Genomic DNA, 16,422 nt, shown 5'->3' on the forward strand with positions numbered 1-16,422 from the left:
TCATAAATGCCTTGTGTTTATCATTATTTAGGTGTAAATAAAAGCCTAAATTAAATCTGTCTATTATGCAGTCGAATCTCTTCAAAAGGCTTGGTTTATACTGCTCAGTTCATATTAATTAGTTTTACGACACCCTTATGACCTTTTTGGTTTTTCGAAGTCTTACAGGTTTTGAACAACATGAGGGTGAGGCAGTGATGACAGAATTTTCTTTTTGGGATGAACTGTTCGTTTTACCTTAAGGGGATATCAAAAATATTATGAAAGTCATTCATATATGCTATATTTACAGGGTTTTTAAAACGATATGCCATATTATTCAAACATAGCACACTGACACAAGAAATGGGGGTTTCTCCTCCAAATGTTGCTCATCCGTTACTATACAGATTCTACTTGAATAGGTTGGAAATCAAAAATGGATTCAATTATGATCTGTTCAAGCTATCACATGACTTTAGAAGACTTGGTATACAGTGCACAAGTCTATATTGCCAATTTTTTGTTCATTTTGGCATTTGAAAGCTGCAGGTATTTCAAGTGTTGTGTGAAAAAGGACCGCTTGACAATTCTAAACTAAATAACTACTTTTGTGTTTCATAGAAAAAGAAAAACCATATGGGTTTCAGGCGTTGATGGAAATCCTGTCATCTTGCTGTGAACTATCCTTTTAAAATATTTCTTCTACGGATTTCTTTTTCCTTCTAGCTGATAAATGTAGTCTTCTGAGGGGTGGAGAGAATAGTGATTGAGGCTGATGTGGTGTGGCATGTTGTTTTGAGTGTCAGTGGTAAACCCATGTGTGAGCATCACTCAAAGGCACTCTGTGTGCGTCTGCCTGGCAGGCTGCTGGACTCACGCTGAGCTAATCCTGAGCTCCAGGGTGCTCTAACCACGCTTAAACCCTAAACACGTCTCCAAAGAGGAGTGGTTGCAATCAGTCTGCGTCATGATGCTGTGACTCCTGCTGTATTTTTGCACTTTTCTTCATCTCTCTTTCTTTCCTTTTAGTATCGTTCATTTCTTATTTTATCTGGTCACTTCTTCACCTGTCTTTTTCTCGCATCTGCTGTATTTTCCTCCTCCTCTTGTGATTGATGCCTTATCAAGGAGCCTCTTTTGAAGATCTCTAATCAATAACTGCATGTGCTGCTGCCGATGTGGCCTCCCTTTCTTTCTCGCTTAGCAGAGAGCTTGATTGAACTTTTGTGCTTAACAGAAGCATGAACATTTAGGGATAAAATAGAGAAAGAGAGATGCAAGCAGCAATTAACAGGGTCCAAGGTAAACAGAAAAACAGACGTAAGTGACTAAGTGTTGTATAACAACAAAATCAGAAAAAATATATATAGATAAATATAAATATAGAACAATTTCGAAACGATCCTTTTTTTTTTTTTTTTTATGTTTTTGAAAGTAGTTTTGAAAGTAATCTTCCAGATCATAAGATATTATAAATGCACATGGAAAATGTCAAGGTTTAGTCTTTCATGCTCAGCAAGTCTACATTTATCAAAAATACTGTAAAAATGGTAATATTGTGAAATATCACAATTTAAAATAACTGTTTTTAGTTTGAATAAATGTTGAAATGTAATTTATTCCTGTGATGGAAAAGCTGAATTTCCTATTTCTTCAGTGTCACATGATCCTACAGAAATCATTCTAATATGCTGATTTGGTGCTCAACTAACATTTTTTATTACTGTTAATGTTGAAAACAGTTGTGCTGCTCAATATTTTTGTGGCAACTGTGTTGCATGTTTTCAGGATTCTTTGATGAATAGCAAGTTCAGAAGTACAGCTTTTATTTGAAAAATATATTTTTTAATATAACTTCAGTTTCAAATCAAGCACCACATCATCAGCCTACACTTTTTGTATGATATATATATATGTACATGAATTATTGTAGTTTGGGGAATTCCAGTCGTAAGATATCTATAAGTGACATTGACATCAAAGCTCAAAAAGATCTAAACGTTATGCTGTACAACCCTGGTGTTTTATCATCTAAGGGAAGAGAAGATTTGAACACTGATATAGCGAAGAATCCAGTGAGAAGTTTTCAGTTGCTTTGGGGACATGTGTGTGCAACCCCGAGAATGACGCCCTGCTGGTGCTGCAATAAAACCTTGTAAGAAGTCAGAGAAGAAAATTGTGTCGGTTAATAAATCAGAGGAATTGACAGGAGCATGATTCTTGCTTCACAAATGGAGCAGGAACAAAAGAGAAACTTGGTGAGGAACAGCAGTGATATAAGAAAGACGTGGAAAGATAAGTCAAGCCCCTTAGACCACTTTAGTAACATAATGAGAGCCTGCGTTTCTGTCTTTCTCTCCCTCTTCATTTATTTGTCATGTGATCTGCAGGGATGAGTGAGTCAATGCATTCCACGGCTGTACCTAAAGGGGGTATATTTCAGGGCTGGAATTTGAGCGATGATGCCAGAGTTGGTCTCTAGCTGCACCCTTGTGCACCCCGCCCGCCAAACTTCAGATGGATTCCTGAGCCGCAGGCAGAGGCTGCTACTGCTTAGCCCACCAGCGACTGAAACTCGATACCTTCAGTGCAGAGCACAAGAGAGTCCACTAAGCTCTCCTTTTTATCATGTTAAGTCAGGGCAGACTGCTATTTATTGTCATCGGTGCGGGTGTCAGTGATTTTGCTGGAGGACATTGTTACTAAAAGGGAACATTTAGTGAGACTTAGTGTGATGTTTAACGGTTCTTTTTTTTTTTTTTGGTTTTGTAAATGCAAACTACATATAAAGATGTTAGATAACAGAAAATTTTCTTTAAAGGGATAGTTCACCTAAAAATGAAAATTATTTCATTAATTACTCACCCTCATGTCGTTCCAAACCCATAAGACATTTGTTCAACTTCGGAACACAAATTAAGATATATTTAATTAATTTAAAAGCTTTCTGACCCTATATAGACAGCAATGTAACTGAAACATTCTCAGGCCCAGAAATATAGTAAAGACATCGTTAAAACAGTCCATGTGATATCAGTGGGTTTGGAACGACATGAGGGTGAGTAATTAATGACTTTTTAGTTTCTCGCTTAGGGCCTGTTTTGGCCTGATTTAATTCAAAATAACGTCATGCCAGTTTGTATTATGATTTCGCTTTAAGGATTTTATGTTGCTTAAGCTGGTCCACCATGGTCTTTCTGCAGAAGCTGGTTGCCTAGGTAGTGTAAGCTACTGTAATTTACCAGCCAAAACAGAACATATGCTGGTGAGCAGCCAAGCAAGGGCTGAGTGTAGCTGAACTCCGAAATAATTAACTAGCTTCAAAAAGTCAACAAAAGTTGTGGTGTTTATTTTGCTGTTGGTGTTGAAAAAATGAATATGAATTGGCCCAGTAGGTCTCATTTTATTTTTCTCATTTACACTAACAAAAATTTTACACTGTGATGGACTGGACATCTATCCAGAGTGTTTCCCTGCCTATGGCCTGAGACTCTGGGATAGGCTCCAGCATTCTCTTGACCTGACATACAACAAGTGGCTTGGGAAATAATTGTATGGTTGGAAAAATTTCTTCAAAAAAAATATTTTCAAACAAACATGCACACATATGCAGTGAATTGCTTAAAGGGGGCATAACACACACAGTTTCACCCAATCTCATGTTAATCTTGAGTACCTATAGAGTAGTATTGCATCCTTCATATCTCCAAAAAGTCTTTAGTTTACTCATATTTATAAAAGAAAGATACAGCTTTACGATTCTCTCCGAAAAAAGCAGAGCTCCTGGGGGCGTGCCGTGTGGGCGGAGCTAAAGAGTGACGAGCACTTGAGCGCCGATCGCCAACAAAACACAGACATTTGATGCTGTTTCACTTACCGTATGCAGTTCTGAATCATGACCGGGATCTTTTATAGCTGGGACCGCTCCATCTTTCAGTGTCAAACGATTTGCAAATCCAGCGTCGAACTGGGCCTTGTTTATAAAACGTTCGTTAACAAACACACTTGAGAAACTCCATTGCTGCCCCGAAAAACAAACTGCATCCACTGTTCACATAACGCTGGGTTCTTTTGGGAAGCTGAACAAGGTTATCTTTCCCTTACAACCAAAAACACACTTCTTTAGAGACATTCTTCCCGAGCGAGTCCCGTGCAGTGCTGCTGAATGAAGTGCGTTGATGGGCGCGCTCTCGCTCTCGCTCTGGTCGATGCGTGCACGGGCGCGTTCGTCCAGGAGATATAAGGAGATATAAGGAGATATAACTCGTATAAGGAGTTCCACCCTCGTTTTCGTCATCAAGAGCCACGATCGAAAAAAACTTGTACGAACCCGGAAGTAAGATTTTTGGCACAGAAATACTGTTATACGTCCAAATTGTTTTTTGAAACTTTCCATGCTTAACATGAGAATCCAACTCTTTTACAGTGTAAATAACTCTGAATGCACGAAACAGCATTGTAACCCCCTTTAAAGCGAGGAGACATTTAGGATTTCAGTGTAATGCTGATCTAGACAGAAAGTATGACTATCAATAAAATTCACTGCAGTTTCATTGCACTGAGCCATTTCTTCCCATTTACTATACTGATATATGATATCTGGCTGGCAGATTAATTGATTTATATGGTACTTGGCCATTTTGGGATTGACATCAGTAGATAATCATGCCCACTTGACTGATTAGAACAGAAATGTTCCTGCCTCCTCTATCTGTTCCTCAATAGCAGCTTTCAAAATAGATAATAGATACAATTTAGTACTTTTATTCGGCAAGAACACATTAAATTGTTAGAGTGACAAAGACTTTCGCATTGTTACAAAAATAAATGTTATTACTTTGAAATTTCTGGGGGGGGGATTTTGTCATTTGATTCCTTTGGTTTAAATTGTATTAAATTGTAAAATGTCTCTATAGTGCGGTTTTTAATTTTTGTCTAATTATTTTTTTTTATCTACTAGGTATGACATGTGGGGGTGAGCTGTCATTCACCCTGGAGCCCAGTGACATTATTGCTGTTCAGGAACAACCTTTGATGCTGCACTGTCAGGTGGAGGGGATCCCACCCATCACCACGCAGTGGAGGCGCAATGGAGCTCTGATAGTGGAGGACCAAAACTATGTCATGTTTGCTAATGGCTCGCTTCTGATTGGTCACTTCCAGAAGACCAAGTCTGACGGCTCGTCTGATGAGGGAGACTACGAGTGCATAGCCCAAAACTTCTTTGGGCTGGTCTTGAGCCGCAAAGCCAGAGTGCAGGCTGCTAGTAAGTAGCATTTCAGTGTGTTTTAATCCTGAGAACCTTGCTCTGTTCACACTCCACATGTTTGTTTTTTCAAGGGCTTATTAATGGCAAATATTTGAAAAGGTAAAAAGAGAAAGCTTTTTAATTGTATACATCAATGGTAAAATTGTCAGCAGTTTTTAGCTAAAATATCTTAATCTGTTTCATGAAGCATAGCCTGCCATCCAACATGATGATAATGAAAATATATTATTTCAATTGTATTTTTAATGATTATATTATATTATCATTACTATCATTTTAACAAAACACAAGTTACAATTACATACCAATCACAAGTTAATAATATTAATAAACAGCTGATAGCTGTTTCTATGAAAAAAAAGTGTCAAAAGGCGTTCTATAAGCAATTTGGACACATTACATTGCATTACATCTTTCTCTTTAATAATCTTTTTATTAAACAGAACCTGCAGTTACATAACACTTAATGTAATAAATAACATCATTTTTTTTTGTTCAACACAAACTTGCTGCTTTTTCTGTAAATCGAAAAAAGTTGTCCAAAGACAAGATATTTCATGACATTATATTATGTTGTGTTACTATAAATTTGTTGGGTGTAAAAAACATTTTGAGTTAACGTATTGTTGTTGTTGTGGAGGAGTTGGAGGAGTCTCCGCCCCAAATGGCCCGCCCTAGTGAGAAATATCTAGATGCGCCTCTGCCAGCAGATATTGGTGCCGTTAGATTGTCCTGAGAAGCTAAAGTGAGTTTGATAGAAGCCACTGCCAGCTCATTTGCAGTGCACTTTGGGTCTTCCACAGAGCATGCAGTGTTCGAGCGCGGCGTGGTGTAGGCTCAGGCTACATTAACTTTGGATGAACTGAACATGAGGGACACAGGGGGCTGGGACAGGCCATTTGATATATGGACAATGGGCTCCTTCTATTTCTGAAGATAAATTGGCTTGTAGGATCCAGTCTGCCTTTTGTGCGCTGCTGTGGCGCTCCCGGTCGTGCTTGTGTTGTGATTTATATTACTAAATCTCTGGCTCTTGTATTGAACTTAACTATTAAACCCGGCCATGCTGTGCTCTTTTCGCGCCGCTTTTGTCGGCGTCACAATAATCTGGAGTGCTGTTGTTCGCCCACTTGCTGGTCGCAGGCACCAAGGCTAAATTTGCTTTTCTAGTCATCCATACCCACCGTGGCCCCATATGAATCGGGCCTTGTTCCTGTCCAGTGCTGAAAAGTTGTTACTGTATTGTGCTTATGATTGGATTTTCATAAACTCAGCATGTGTTTATGGCAACTAAAGATGACTTATTATCATTTGTCCGCTCTCATGTCGTCCAAAATGTGTTTGATCTTTTCATACAGATGCTGGCTAAATATAAAGGGCATAAGAAGAAAGAAAACAGAGAAGGGCCTTATGGAGAGTTCTTTATGTTCTCTTTAGCGGTTAGCAGGAGGTAGTTGTGTTGGCGTAGTTGTAAATAGTAGCCGAGGGGAAAGCAGAGTTGGTCATTAAATGGATGTCAGGCAAGTGTTAATTTGAAAGCGCGCTGCAGTGTTAATGTGAAACTGTGTTTTTGTGATGATGTGAGGAATTCAGGGTCTCTTGCTGTTATTATATGGTGCTTCAGAGAGAATAAGCTCTTAGCAATCAGGCCCTTTCCCATCAACTTCACACAATCAGGACTTACTGTAACCCATTGCCTTTCACTCATGAGATGAACCTGGGAGAAATTCCTTATGATAAAGAGTTTTGTCACTACTTTTGTCATAAAATATTCATTTAAATATAAATGTGTAAACCTTTTTAAAAAATATATATATTTTTATAAAAATTGATGTAATTTATATAAGATGGGATCAGTTCTCTGTATGGAGCACTGGCTGTTGTCAGACTCCTTGTGCAAACAAAAATTTCACTGGATTATTACAATTAATAGAAAAATGAATGTTTGGAAATGTAAACTGATATTTCCTACTGACACACTACTGTACATTGTCTATTTTGTATATTTGTATATTATTCTTTTTAGTATCTGTGTCCTGTCCTGTCGCTGTCATTCTTTTGCTCTGTGGAGCTTCAGTTACTATAACAAATTCCTCGTATGCAATAAAGCTCATTCTCTCAAAAGATACAAATAACTGATTTAAAACCATTTTTTTAGCTGTTGAAAATATTAGTGTGCTATATATTATATATTAGTGCTGTCAAACGATTAATCGCATCCAAAATAAAAGTTTTTGTATACATAATATGTGTGTGTACTGTGCATATATAAAGACACAAACATACAGGATATATTTTGAAAATATTTACACTATATTTACATGTATATATTTATATTCATATAAATTATATCATATATAAATATATTTAATATAAACATTATTTTACATATTTTTCTTAAATATATACATGCATGTGTGTGTATTTATATAATATATATTGGGAAATATTTTCTGTATTTCTCCCATTTTATATTTATTTACATAAATATATTTTATAATATATTTTATGATAATACAAAGTAGTACTGGCTCTTTTTCTTGGGGAAATATTTTCTGGTTTTCTCCCAGGTCAGTTTTATATTTTATATAAATATAGATATATTTATCATTTGTTATATGTTATATAAAATAATAAAATGGGCGCATGAATCCACACCATACAGGGTCTGAATGGACAGTTTGCAGAGATATTAAGCTCTGTGTGTAATGCAATGTGGTCAGTGATGACATGCCTAATTTAACATCTTTTTATTGACCGCATCATACATGTGCAATTGATTCTGCATCCGTAAAGCAAAACAGTGTCTGCAGACATGTAGCTCTGTGGCCGTATTGTTTGACGCAGAGAGACATCTCTGCCTACGGTCTTGTCACACATACACGCACACACACATGGGCAGCCCATGCTGTGCCATATCTGAACACAGCAGTCCATTTGTTGGCCTTGCAGTGAGGTGTGTGTGTGTGTGATGTGAAGATCGTTGACTTGAGTGCACACACACACGGTGAAGTGAGACTGACACACTGTGTGTAGACGGTGCACTGCTGTGTTGTGGTACATACTCTGGCTCCGCTCCCAGTGGGCCAGTGGTTACTGGCTGGCCTCTGAAGTTACACCGCCTCTGCCACGCCACAGGGAACAGTCAGCTTGGCTCGCTGGACAGGGGGGACCTTTAAACCCACGCTCTCCGGGGCGCTGATTGGTAAAGGTCAACGCATAGTTACTTTTTAGCACCTTTTTTCGATTTCTCATCAGGGCCAGAAAGGAGTATGTGTGCTTTCTGCATAAATTACGGGTGAACAATAGCTGGGAGATAGAGTGGGATGCAAATCTAATAGCAAAGGAGATGGAGATCTATTGTCAGACTGAATGATTGGCAAGTAGAGCTGGGTGGACAAGGATAATGAAAAGTGCTACATAAAAGCGTAACGTTATCTGGCAGAATGTTTTCTTTATCATTTTCATACAATTTGCGATGCATTAGCTATAGGTACCATCAATATACCATGATGTCTGGGTACACACAAAATGAGCACATAGCGGGATTTAAACATGGAATAAGAAAGTGCTGCTTGTAATTTATATTATAATTTGAATAGAGCTATATGAAATTGGAAGGAAATGACTAGCGCGTTTAGAAGGAAATTAACTTAAAAATGAGAATTTCAGCTGGATGAAGCTCTGATTTGACTGTTCCTCATTGAACGAAGGTGAAAGTGCTGGAGTTTAAGTGGATTAAATTGATTGGAGATGTCCACCACCAGAGAGAAGTCTGCTGTTTCACTGGAAAATCAATATTTTAATTAATAATGAAAACATGAATTGAAAAATATGACTGGATAAATTGTTCACAACAAGATCAGTACATTTAGAATATAGATGGGTTGATTTTCATTTCCAGACAACTTTCTTGTCACATGGGTTCTGACAAAATTCAGTAAACAAATGAAATAAACACAATTGTACAAGTTTAGAGTAATTCGAAGAATATCATGACTTTATCGTGGTACACGGCCAAAAACCATGGAAATACCATTGTCTCATGTGCAAAAATGGTACAAATCTTGTCTTTTTTATTGGTGGTATTATTATTATTATTATTATTATTATTATTTTATATTTCATTCACAGACAATGAGAAAGTATTTCTGTAGAGTTTGCCAAGTACATGCCATATAACAGCACTCAAGACTGGCTATTCTTTCCTTTCATGTTCAAACCCCATTAATACAACCAGTGCTTTTAGCACAGCCTCCAGCAATAGTCTGGGTGCACACGTCCCGTTTGTCAGCTTGTGTGTAATGGATGACCTCAGCTTTGGTTTATTGATCAGAGCTGTAGGATCACGACTGATATGAAGGTCGCTTGGAGACCTTTTGATCCCTGCGCTGTGAGCTTGAGCATTGACAATGAGCTCCATCTTAATGAAGCATGTGACCACTGTTTGTGTCTTTGTACATTTTCCTTTTTTTGTCTGACCTGTGAAAAATAATTAAGTGATGTTACAGGTGAGAGGGAATGTGTGTGCTTGGTTTCAGATGGCATGATGAGTGTCTAGAGTATAAGGGTACCAGCGCTCAGGGCATGGCCTCTTTATCCATGAATCTTTAGAAGCATCCAGGAGAAAGGAAGAACAGACTTAATGGCCAACTGGAGTCTCACTCTCCTATCTGCAGGGCAACTCTCACACAGCTGAAATGACATTCTTCTCATTTTACATCAGTACATGTGCGTGAGCAGACTTCCCTCAGGCCTTCAACTACAATCAATGAGACTCTAATAGTTCCTACAGATGTCCTGCTGGAGATAGAGTTTGATCTTCAAGTCTTTACATGGGTTTTTTACAGACTGCCTTGGGTTTCATATTATGACATGAGGCAAAATCCATAGTTGTATTCGAAGTCGTTAAGTTGGGTATTACTTCATTCTGTCATTTTCTTTTTATGTTGTTCTCAATCACTTTTTATCTTGCTTGCTGTGTGTGTGGTGATTTGTACATATACCTCGCAGACTCGGAAACATACAGTTGGGAAATCTGTTTCATAGTTCACGTTGAGACTCAGGATATCTTCATCACATTTTGTGTTTGCTTTCATTGTTTTGGATTGCGCTTAAAGGTCAATTCACCCCGCACCAACAGATGCAGACCAAATGACTCAAAAATGTTTTGTTAACATTTACTTACCCTTGTAAGTCAAGCAACTGTAAGCTCTCATCCAATCAATAATCACCTGAGTTAGGGCTGTGCAATTAATCGAATTCGATTATCATGCGCATCTCGCCAGTAAAGCCGGTTCCGTGATTAGTAGTAAATCGCCATCACCTGTTTTCAGATGGAGCGGCATTTGCAACACAGAGCCGTAGTTCACTGACAAGCTAGGCAATATCGCGTTCATAGCTTGTCAGTGAACTACGGCTCTGTGTATTAACTGCCGCTCCATCTGAAAGCAGGTGATGGCGATTTACTACTAATCACGGAACCGGCTTTACTGACGAGATGCGCATGATGATCGAATTCGATTAATTGCACAGCCCTAACCTGAGTGAACCAAGTCCTCTTCATTTTTCCGATATTTGTTTCACTCAGAAATACATCAAAAGATCTATTGCTACTTCTGTTACATCGCTGCTATGATGAGCTGAACTATTTCCTACACATTAAGAAAGCTGCTTTTTTTGCAATAGGCACTTTTTGCAGTAAACCGATTCAGTGAGTTCTTTGTCAGACAGATTCAGATCGATAACTTGTTTTTTGATTCATAAAATATGGCCCATAAGAATAATTTGTTCCGCTGTATGTTTATTGAGCGCTGGCAGTGAAGACTGGGCTATAGAATAGCATGTCTTGGCATTTTGTATTCACATTACTGTCTTTTTATCTCATCACATTCAATTCAGACTGCATGCTCGATTGAAATATATCTTTCGCCGTTGTGCTGCAGATTGAATAGCGGCGCATGAAACGCTGATTGCACTCAAGGTGTGTTATAGGCACAAACTCATTTCCATGCTGGAGATAGCAAATTATTAGAGACACCTAGGAGAGAGAGAGGGAGAGGTGATAACAGGATGGAAAGCAAGAGATTTAATATCACTGTGAGTAATGTATATTAAGGAAACTTGCTAAAGTCTTTTCAAATAGTATATTAACCTCCCCTCTCTCAATGAGACGTTTACAGTAGAAATTAGATAAATATACCTGGTTCTTTGCTGCCAAGGGGCTTTGTGACACCGCAGGCAGGCTGTTTGTGTAACCAGCACATTGAGACTAATAAAAAGAGGTAGATGTGTAATGGCCAACCACCAGTCAGGCCGCTTTAGCATACAAGAGGCTTTCCACCCATTACAGCGCTCTTTCATCCTTTTAGGCGCCACCAGTGTTGCACAGGCTGCTCGGAGAGCCTTTTCTCCTGCTAAGTGTGGTGACATAGATCTGCTCCTTAGTGCTCGAACTGATCAAAGAGCTTTTTTTGCCTCTGTGTTTTTGTCTTTTCTGGTTTTGTGCACATTTTTCGAGACACCGGCTCAATTTGCACTTCGGGGTAATTTCGGCCCACTGGCGTGAAGAGAGAACGCTGCCATCGCAAAAGAGGGTGTGATTAGCGAGGTTCTTTACAACCCCCCTCATATAAAGAAAAAAACCCTTCCACCCCCAAAACGGCCACTCTTTCCATAAATTACGCTTCTTCTTTTTGCTTGTCGACCGTTTCTGTGAGCACGCAGTCGGGTGCTGAGCTCCCGTCGCTGCTCTCAATCACACTGCCCTTTCAGGAAACACTTATTTTTGTAAATGTTTCGTCTTTGATGGCTTCGCTGCCTCTTTTTCTCCATCTCCTCCCTTTTCTCGTTCTTTCTTTCTCCTTTTTGCTTGTGGATCCTCATTAGCTGGGCCTCAGGAAGCTTTTCATACTTTGAATGAATCGTGGAAACGGTACAGTGGATCGCGACGCACGGTTTATTCCTGCTTCCTGCCCTCCTCTTGAGCCTGTCACCAAGCAACTGATCATAAAAGCCCCCGCCCATTACCAAACAGCTCTCCGGGATCAATCGGAGCGCATGCACTCTTGTTCCTTTCTTCAGCGTCAATTGTGAAAGAGTTTAAGCTTTGTTAAGTATTAATTTATTTTTTCTCACCGTCTTATTCAGCCTTCTTGGGATGTAATTGACCCTGGCAACTCTGGAGGGGATTTGCTTGAATTAAGATGGCAAGGCTCAACTCAAAGAAGAAACAAGGCCAGGGACGACAGAAGAGGGAACTGCAAATAAACGCAAACAGATATTCACATAGTTGTCTGCAGTCAAACACGCTTTATGATGATAAGACATGATAAGAGTGCCCGGGGTATGGTCACCTCGACGGATGAATGCGAGAGCGATAAAAAGGCAGATTGTAAAGAGCATTGGAGAATGAACGAGAAGCAGGAAGCTCCAATAAAAACCTCCTTCGCTGTCATTATTATGAGCTTCCCTTCAGACATTTCCAATTCGATTTGACATTTTTGCTGGCTGTCGTGTGTCAACAACTAAACCTGGGTGTTGAATGAGAGCTGTTTTGTTGGTCAAACCAGAGGGGAGGACGTGTTGACACATAACCATCAAAGCAGAGGCGGTTATAGGGCCGTCGTGCAGGGTAATGGGGGAGGGGGCCTGCTCGTTCTCTGGATTTCGCCCCTTCCTCTCTCTCCCTCTCCGCTGGCTTCCTCTCCATCACTCAACAATCCATGTCCTACCTCTCTCTTTGTCCAGTAACCAGGCTCCTCCCACCCAACCCCGCAATCCCACAAGCCCCCTCTATCCTGTTCAGAAGCCCAACCGCACCCCACTGACATGGAGCTCAATGACACATGCTTTCAGGTCAGAACTGCCTCACAATGGGGCATGGAGAAAGAGGGAAAGTGCTTGAGAGGAAGAGAGCCCTAATTAAGAGAGAAAGAGAGAGAGACACGGATGGTGGATAATTCACAGGACCAAATTAGAGACACTTAAACCTATTGCTTTTTTTGTGTGGGGTGGTTTGAGTGTCCGATATGCTGTATGTGAGGCACTGACAAATAATATTGAAATCAGCATTTGTTTCACATTTTTAGTGGTGAACTTCAATGAACCCATGAATAAGACCTTTTTTTTTTTTTTTCCTGTGATGTCAAGCATTACTCCAGTCTTCAGTGTCACACGATCCTTCAGAAATGATTCTAATATGTTGATTAGGTGCTCAAGAAACATTTCTTATTCCTTGATGAATAGAAAGTTAAAAATAACAGCATTTATTATACATATTATAAAGGTCTCTACTGTCACTTTTAAATCAGTTTTTTTTTTTTTTTTTTTTACTAACTCCAGATGTTTGAGCAGTATTGTAGGTTGAAAAGGGCCCCCACATATTTCTAGGGATCAGAATATAACAGAAACTTGGGGTGGGCTTTTTTGGCTCTCTTCCAACCTTGCTACTGCATAGAAACACATTAACAATCACTCATAGCACCTTAGCAATAATATATCTCCAGCCTGACAGCACTTTAGCACCTTTTATTTTTCCCCACTTTTCTTCAATTTACAGGTTTATTTTTGTACAACCAAGGATGTACTGACATATTCCGAGTTATTGTTGTGGTTACAACTGTTTCAATTAAATATCAACCATGAAGAAACCTATTTATCAATAGGTTGAATTATGGGGAGACGTGTCTATGGTGGTTATGTACCTAGTGCAAGATCAGCCTTAGTTTTAACATAACTGCTTTGCAGGAAAGGTGAGATATGGAAGAGTAGGGTAGTGAGTGATTGAATAAGGGAGGGTTAAAGAGCTAAAATTAGAGTCCATATAGAATGAGATTTGTCCAGGGACCCTGTAGCATCTGCCATTATGCCTCAGTGTGTAATTCACTAGAGATGAGCCATCAGGAAATTCAACACCTTACTCTTCTCACCTTCTTTAGAGAAAATGTTTTAACAGTTATTTGTATACGACACTCTAAATAAAATGACACATGAGAATGGATCATGGAAATAGATCATCATTTTGCCATCTTGTAGCAGATGTGTCTCACTTGAGTCTCAAGGGGAGCTCAAGTGTTTTCGCTAGCTTGAGGGTTTGAGGGTTTTCTATCAGTATTGGCCACTTTGAACCTCAAGTAAGATATTAATACTATGGAAAGTGTGGTAGTTGTACTTGACTGCTTTTGGGGTTTATGAACACCGCAGACCACAGAAAATAAGTAAACGACACCCAAATTTTTATTTTTGGGTGAACTATCGCTTTAATATGGACCTTTTAGGGTACAAAGCCATCCCTTTTAAGGTTACTGCCCAAACGACAAGCTGTTGTACCCCTAAAGGTACGATTTCTCAGACAGTGCTGTAACTTATTTGAAAGGCATTTCAGTTTAATACAGATCATATTTGCAGATCATAATCATTTAGGGATGTGTTGTTTTCCATGCATAAGTCAACATATTTATTCCCTCATGTATTCAAGGAATCCGGGCAGACTTCCAGCAAGGTCAACAACTAAAGGTAAAAGGAAATGAGTCCTGTTTCAGATTCCCCTGCTCCACACACATTTGCCTGTCAGCATCATAATCTAATCCATGTGAGCCTCTCTCTTTTTGTTGGCAAGGCTTGAATGGGTTGAGAGGTGAGTGGAGAGATGGCTCGCAGCCAGAAAGGGAAGTGGGTACATCTGAAATTCACACACTCTTAAAACTGGCAGAGGAGAGAGCAGAAGCAGCTGTCACACAAACATAAACTGCTGTGTGTCAGTGTGGCAACCCTCCTCACATGTGTCATTCATGTCTGTCTGTCACTCTGTACTTCTTACATTCCGTTTTATTCTTTGTCTATTTTCTCCCATGGTTTATATCCCTTTCATGAGTCTTACCTCAGAGTATTACCACATTCCTGTTTCTGTCTTTTTGCAGTCTTTCATATTCTAGCCCGGTTTTCAAGTCTCCCCCCGCCTTTAATCTCGGCCTTTTAACAAATCTGTCATTCTAGCAGTGAGTTGGATGGAGTGCTGATGATAAATGGTGGTCTGAAGCAGGAAAGAAAAACAGCTGTCATTCACACTTCAGACTGTCTCTTATTCCTTCACAGCTTTGAGTGGTTGCTATTCTGCAATTCACTGATAATATTTTCTCTCAACTCCTGTGATGGTAATGTTAAGCACAGAATTAGAATCTGTCAATTGAATAATATGTAGTTTCTTGAATCAGAACTATTTTTTTGTAGGACTAGTCATGGCCTTCACCTTGACCATAGGCTCTACTCATCTGGCTTCGGGTCCTTAAGATTCAAGGCCATTGTTAAGAGGATTTTTCCACTTGGGTAAGAAGGGGGCTTCATTTGGAGGCACTGCAAGGGGCAGGGGTTGTAAATGAATTCTGTCCGGATGTCTCGGGACCACCCCTGCTTTTTCCCAAACAAGCAAGTGAAAAGAGGTCCTGTGATCACTCCTTTCTTGGTTTTAGAGTGTGGGCTTTAGGGCTTGTTGAGAGAATTCCTCTGTAATGGAGGTTAAAGGCAAGGGCTGGAAGGTCACCGAGGAGGTCAGAGATCATTGTGAGGCAGGACAACTTTTCCATGCTGGGGGCACCTCTTTTACTGTGTGTGTGTGTGTGTGTGTGCATGGAAGTAAGCAAGAGAGACTCTTTTTAAACTTGACTAAACAAGTGTATTTTAAGTATACTATGATAATCAGGAGCATTATATTTAATAATAATAATAATAATTATTATTATTATATAATTAAGAATAATAATGTATGCTTATATTTATTATATTATATATTTATATTAGCATTCATTTATATAAAAAAATGACACCAGAATGTTATGGTTTCACCAGTCAGAATCATGTATTGCGGATAGCTGTGTAATATACAGTAAAATTTTAAAATATTATTACTTTTATATTTAAAAAAAAAAAAAAATTATTCATTCCTGTGATGGAAAAGCTGAATTTTCAGTAACCATTACTCCACTCTTCATGATTCTTCATAAATCATTATGGTATGATGATTTAGTGTTCAAAAGATATTTAAAGATATTTAAGATATTCTATGATGAATAGAAAGTTCATAAAATACCATTTATTTTATTTTTTTGACAGTATGAAAGATAAGTAATTATTGTCACTTTTGATCAATTTAAAACATCATGGTTGAATAAAAG

General features: G+C 38.9%; 1 protein-coding gene across 2 annotated transcripts in view; it reads left to right on the forward strand.

The window, feature by feature from the left end:
• igdcc3 (immunoglobulin superfamily, DCC subclass, member 3) overlaps window positions 1-16,422 on the forward strand; it is an 84,741-nt gene that overhangs the window by 5,115 nt on the left and 63,204 nt on the right. Inside the window, exons 1-2 of one of the 2 annotated variants that reach the window (XM_058780911.1) lie at window positions 4,165-4,318; window positions 4,943-5,248. In XM_058780911.1, coding sequence (XP_058636894.1) covers window positions 4,945-5,248 — 304 coding nt within the window. In that variant the 5' untranslated portion in view covers window positions 4,165-4,318; window positions 4,943-4,944. Of the gene's footprint in view, window positions 1-4,164; window positions 4,319-4,942; window positions 5,249-16,422 lie in introns of those variants that run through there. The other variant, XM_058780910.1, reaches the window with a different exon arrangement.

Source organism: Onychostoma macrolepis, chromosome 07 (genome assembly GCF_012432095.1).
Source record: "Onychostoma macrolepis isolate SWU-2019 chromosome 07, ASM1243209v1, whole genome shotgun sequence".
Taxonomy (NCBI): Eukaryota; Metazoa; Chordata; class Actinopteri; order Cypriniformes; family Cyprinidae; genus Onychostoma; species Onychostoma macrolepis.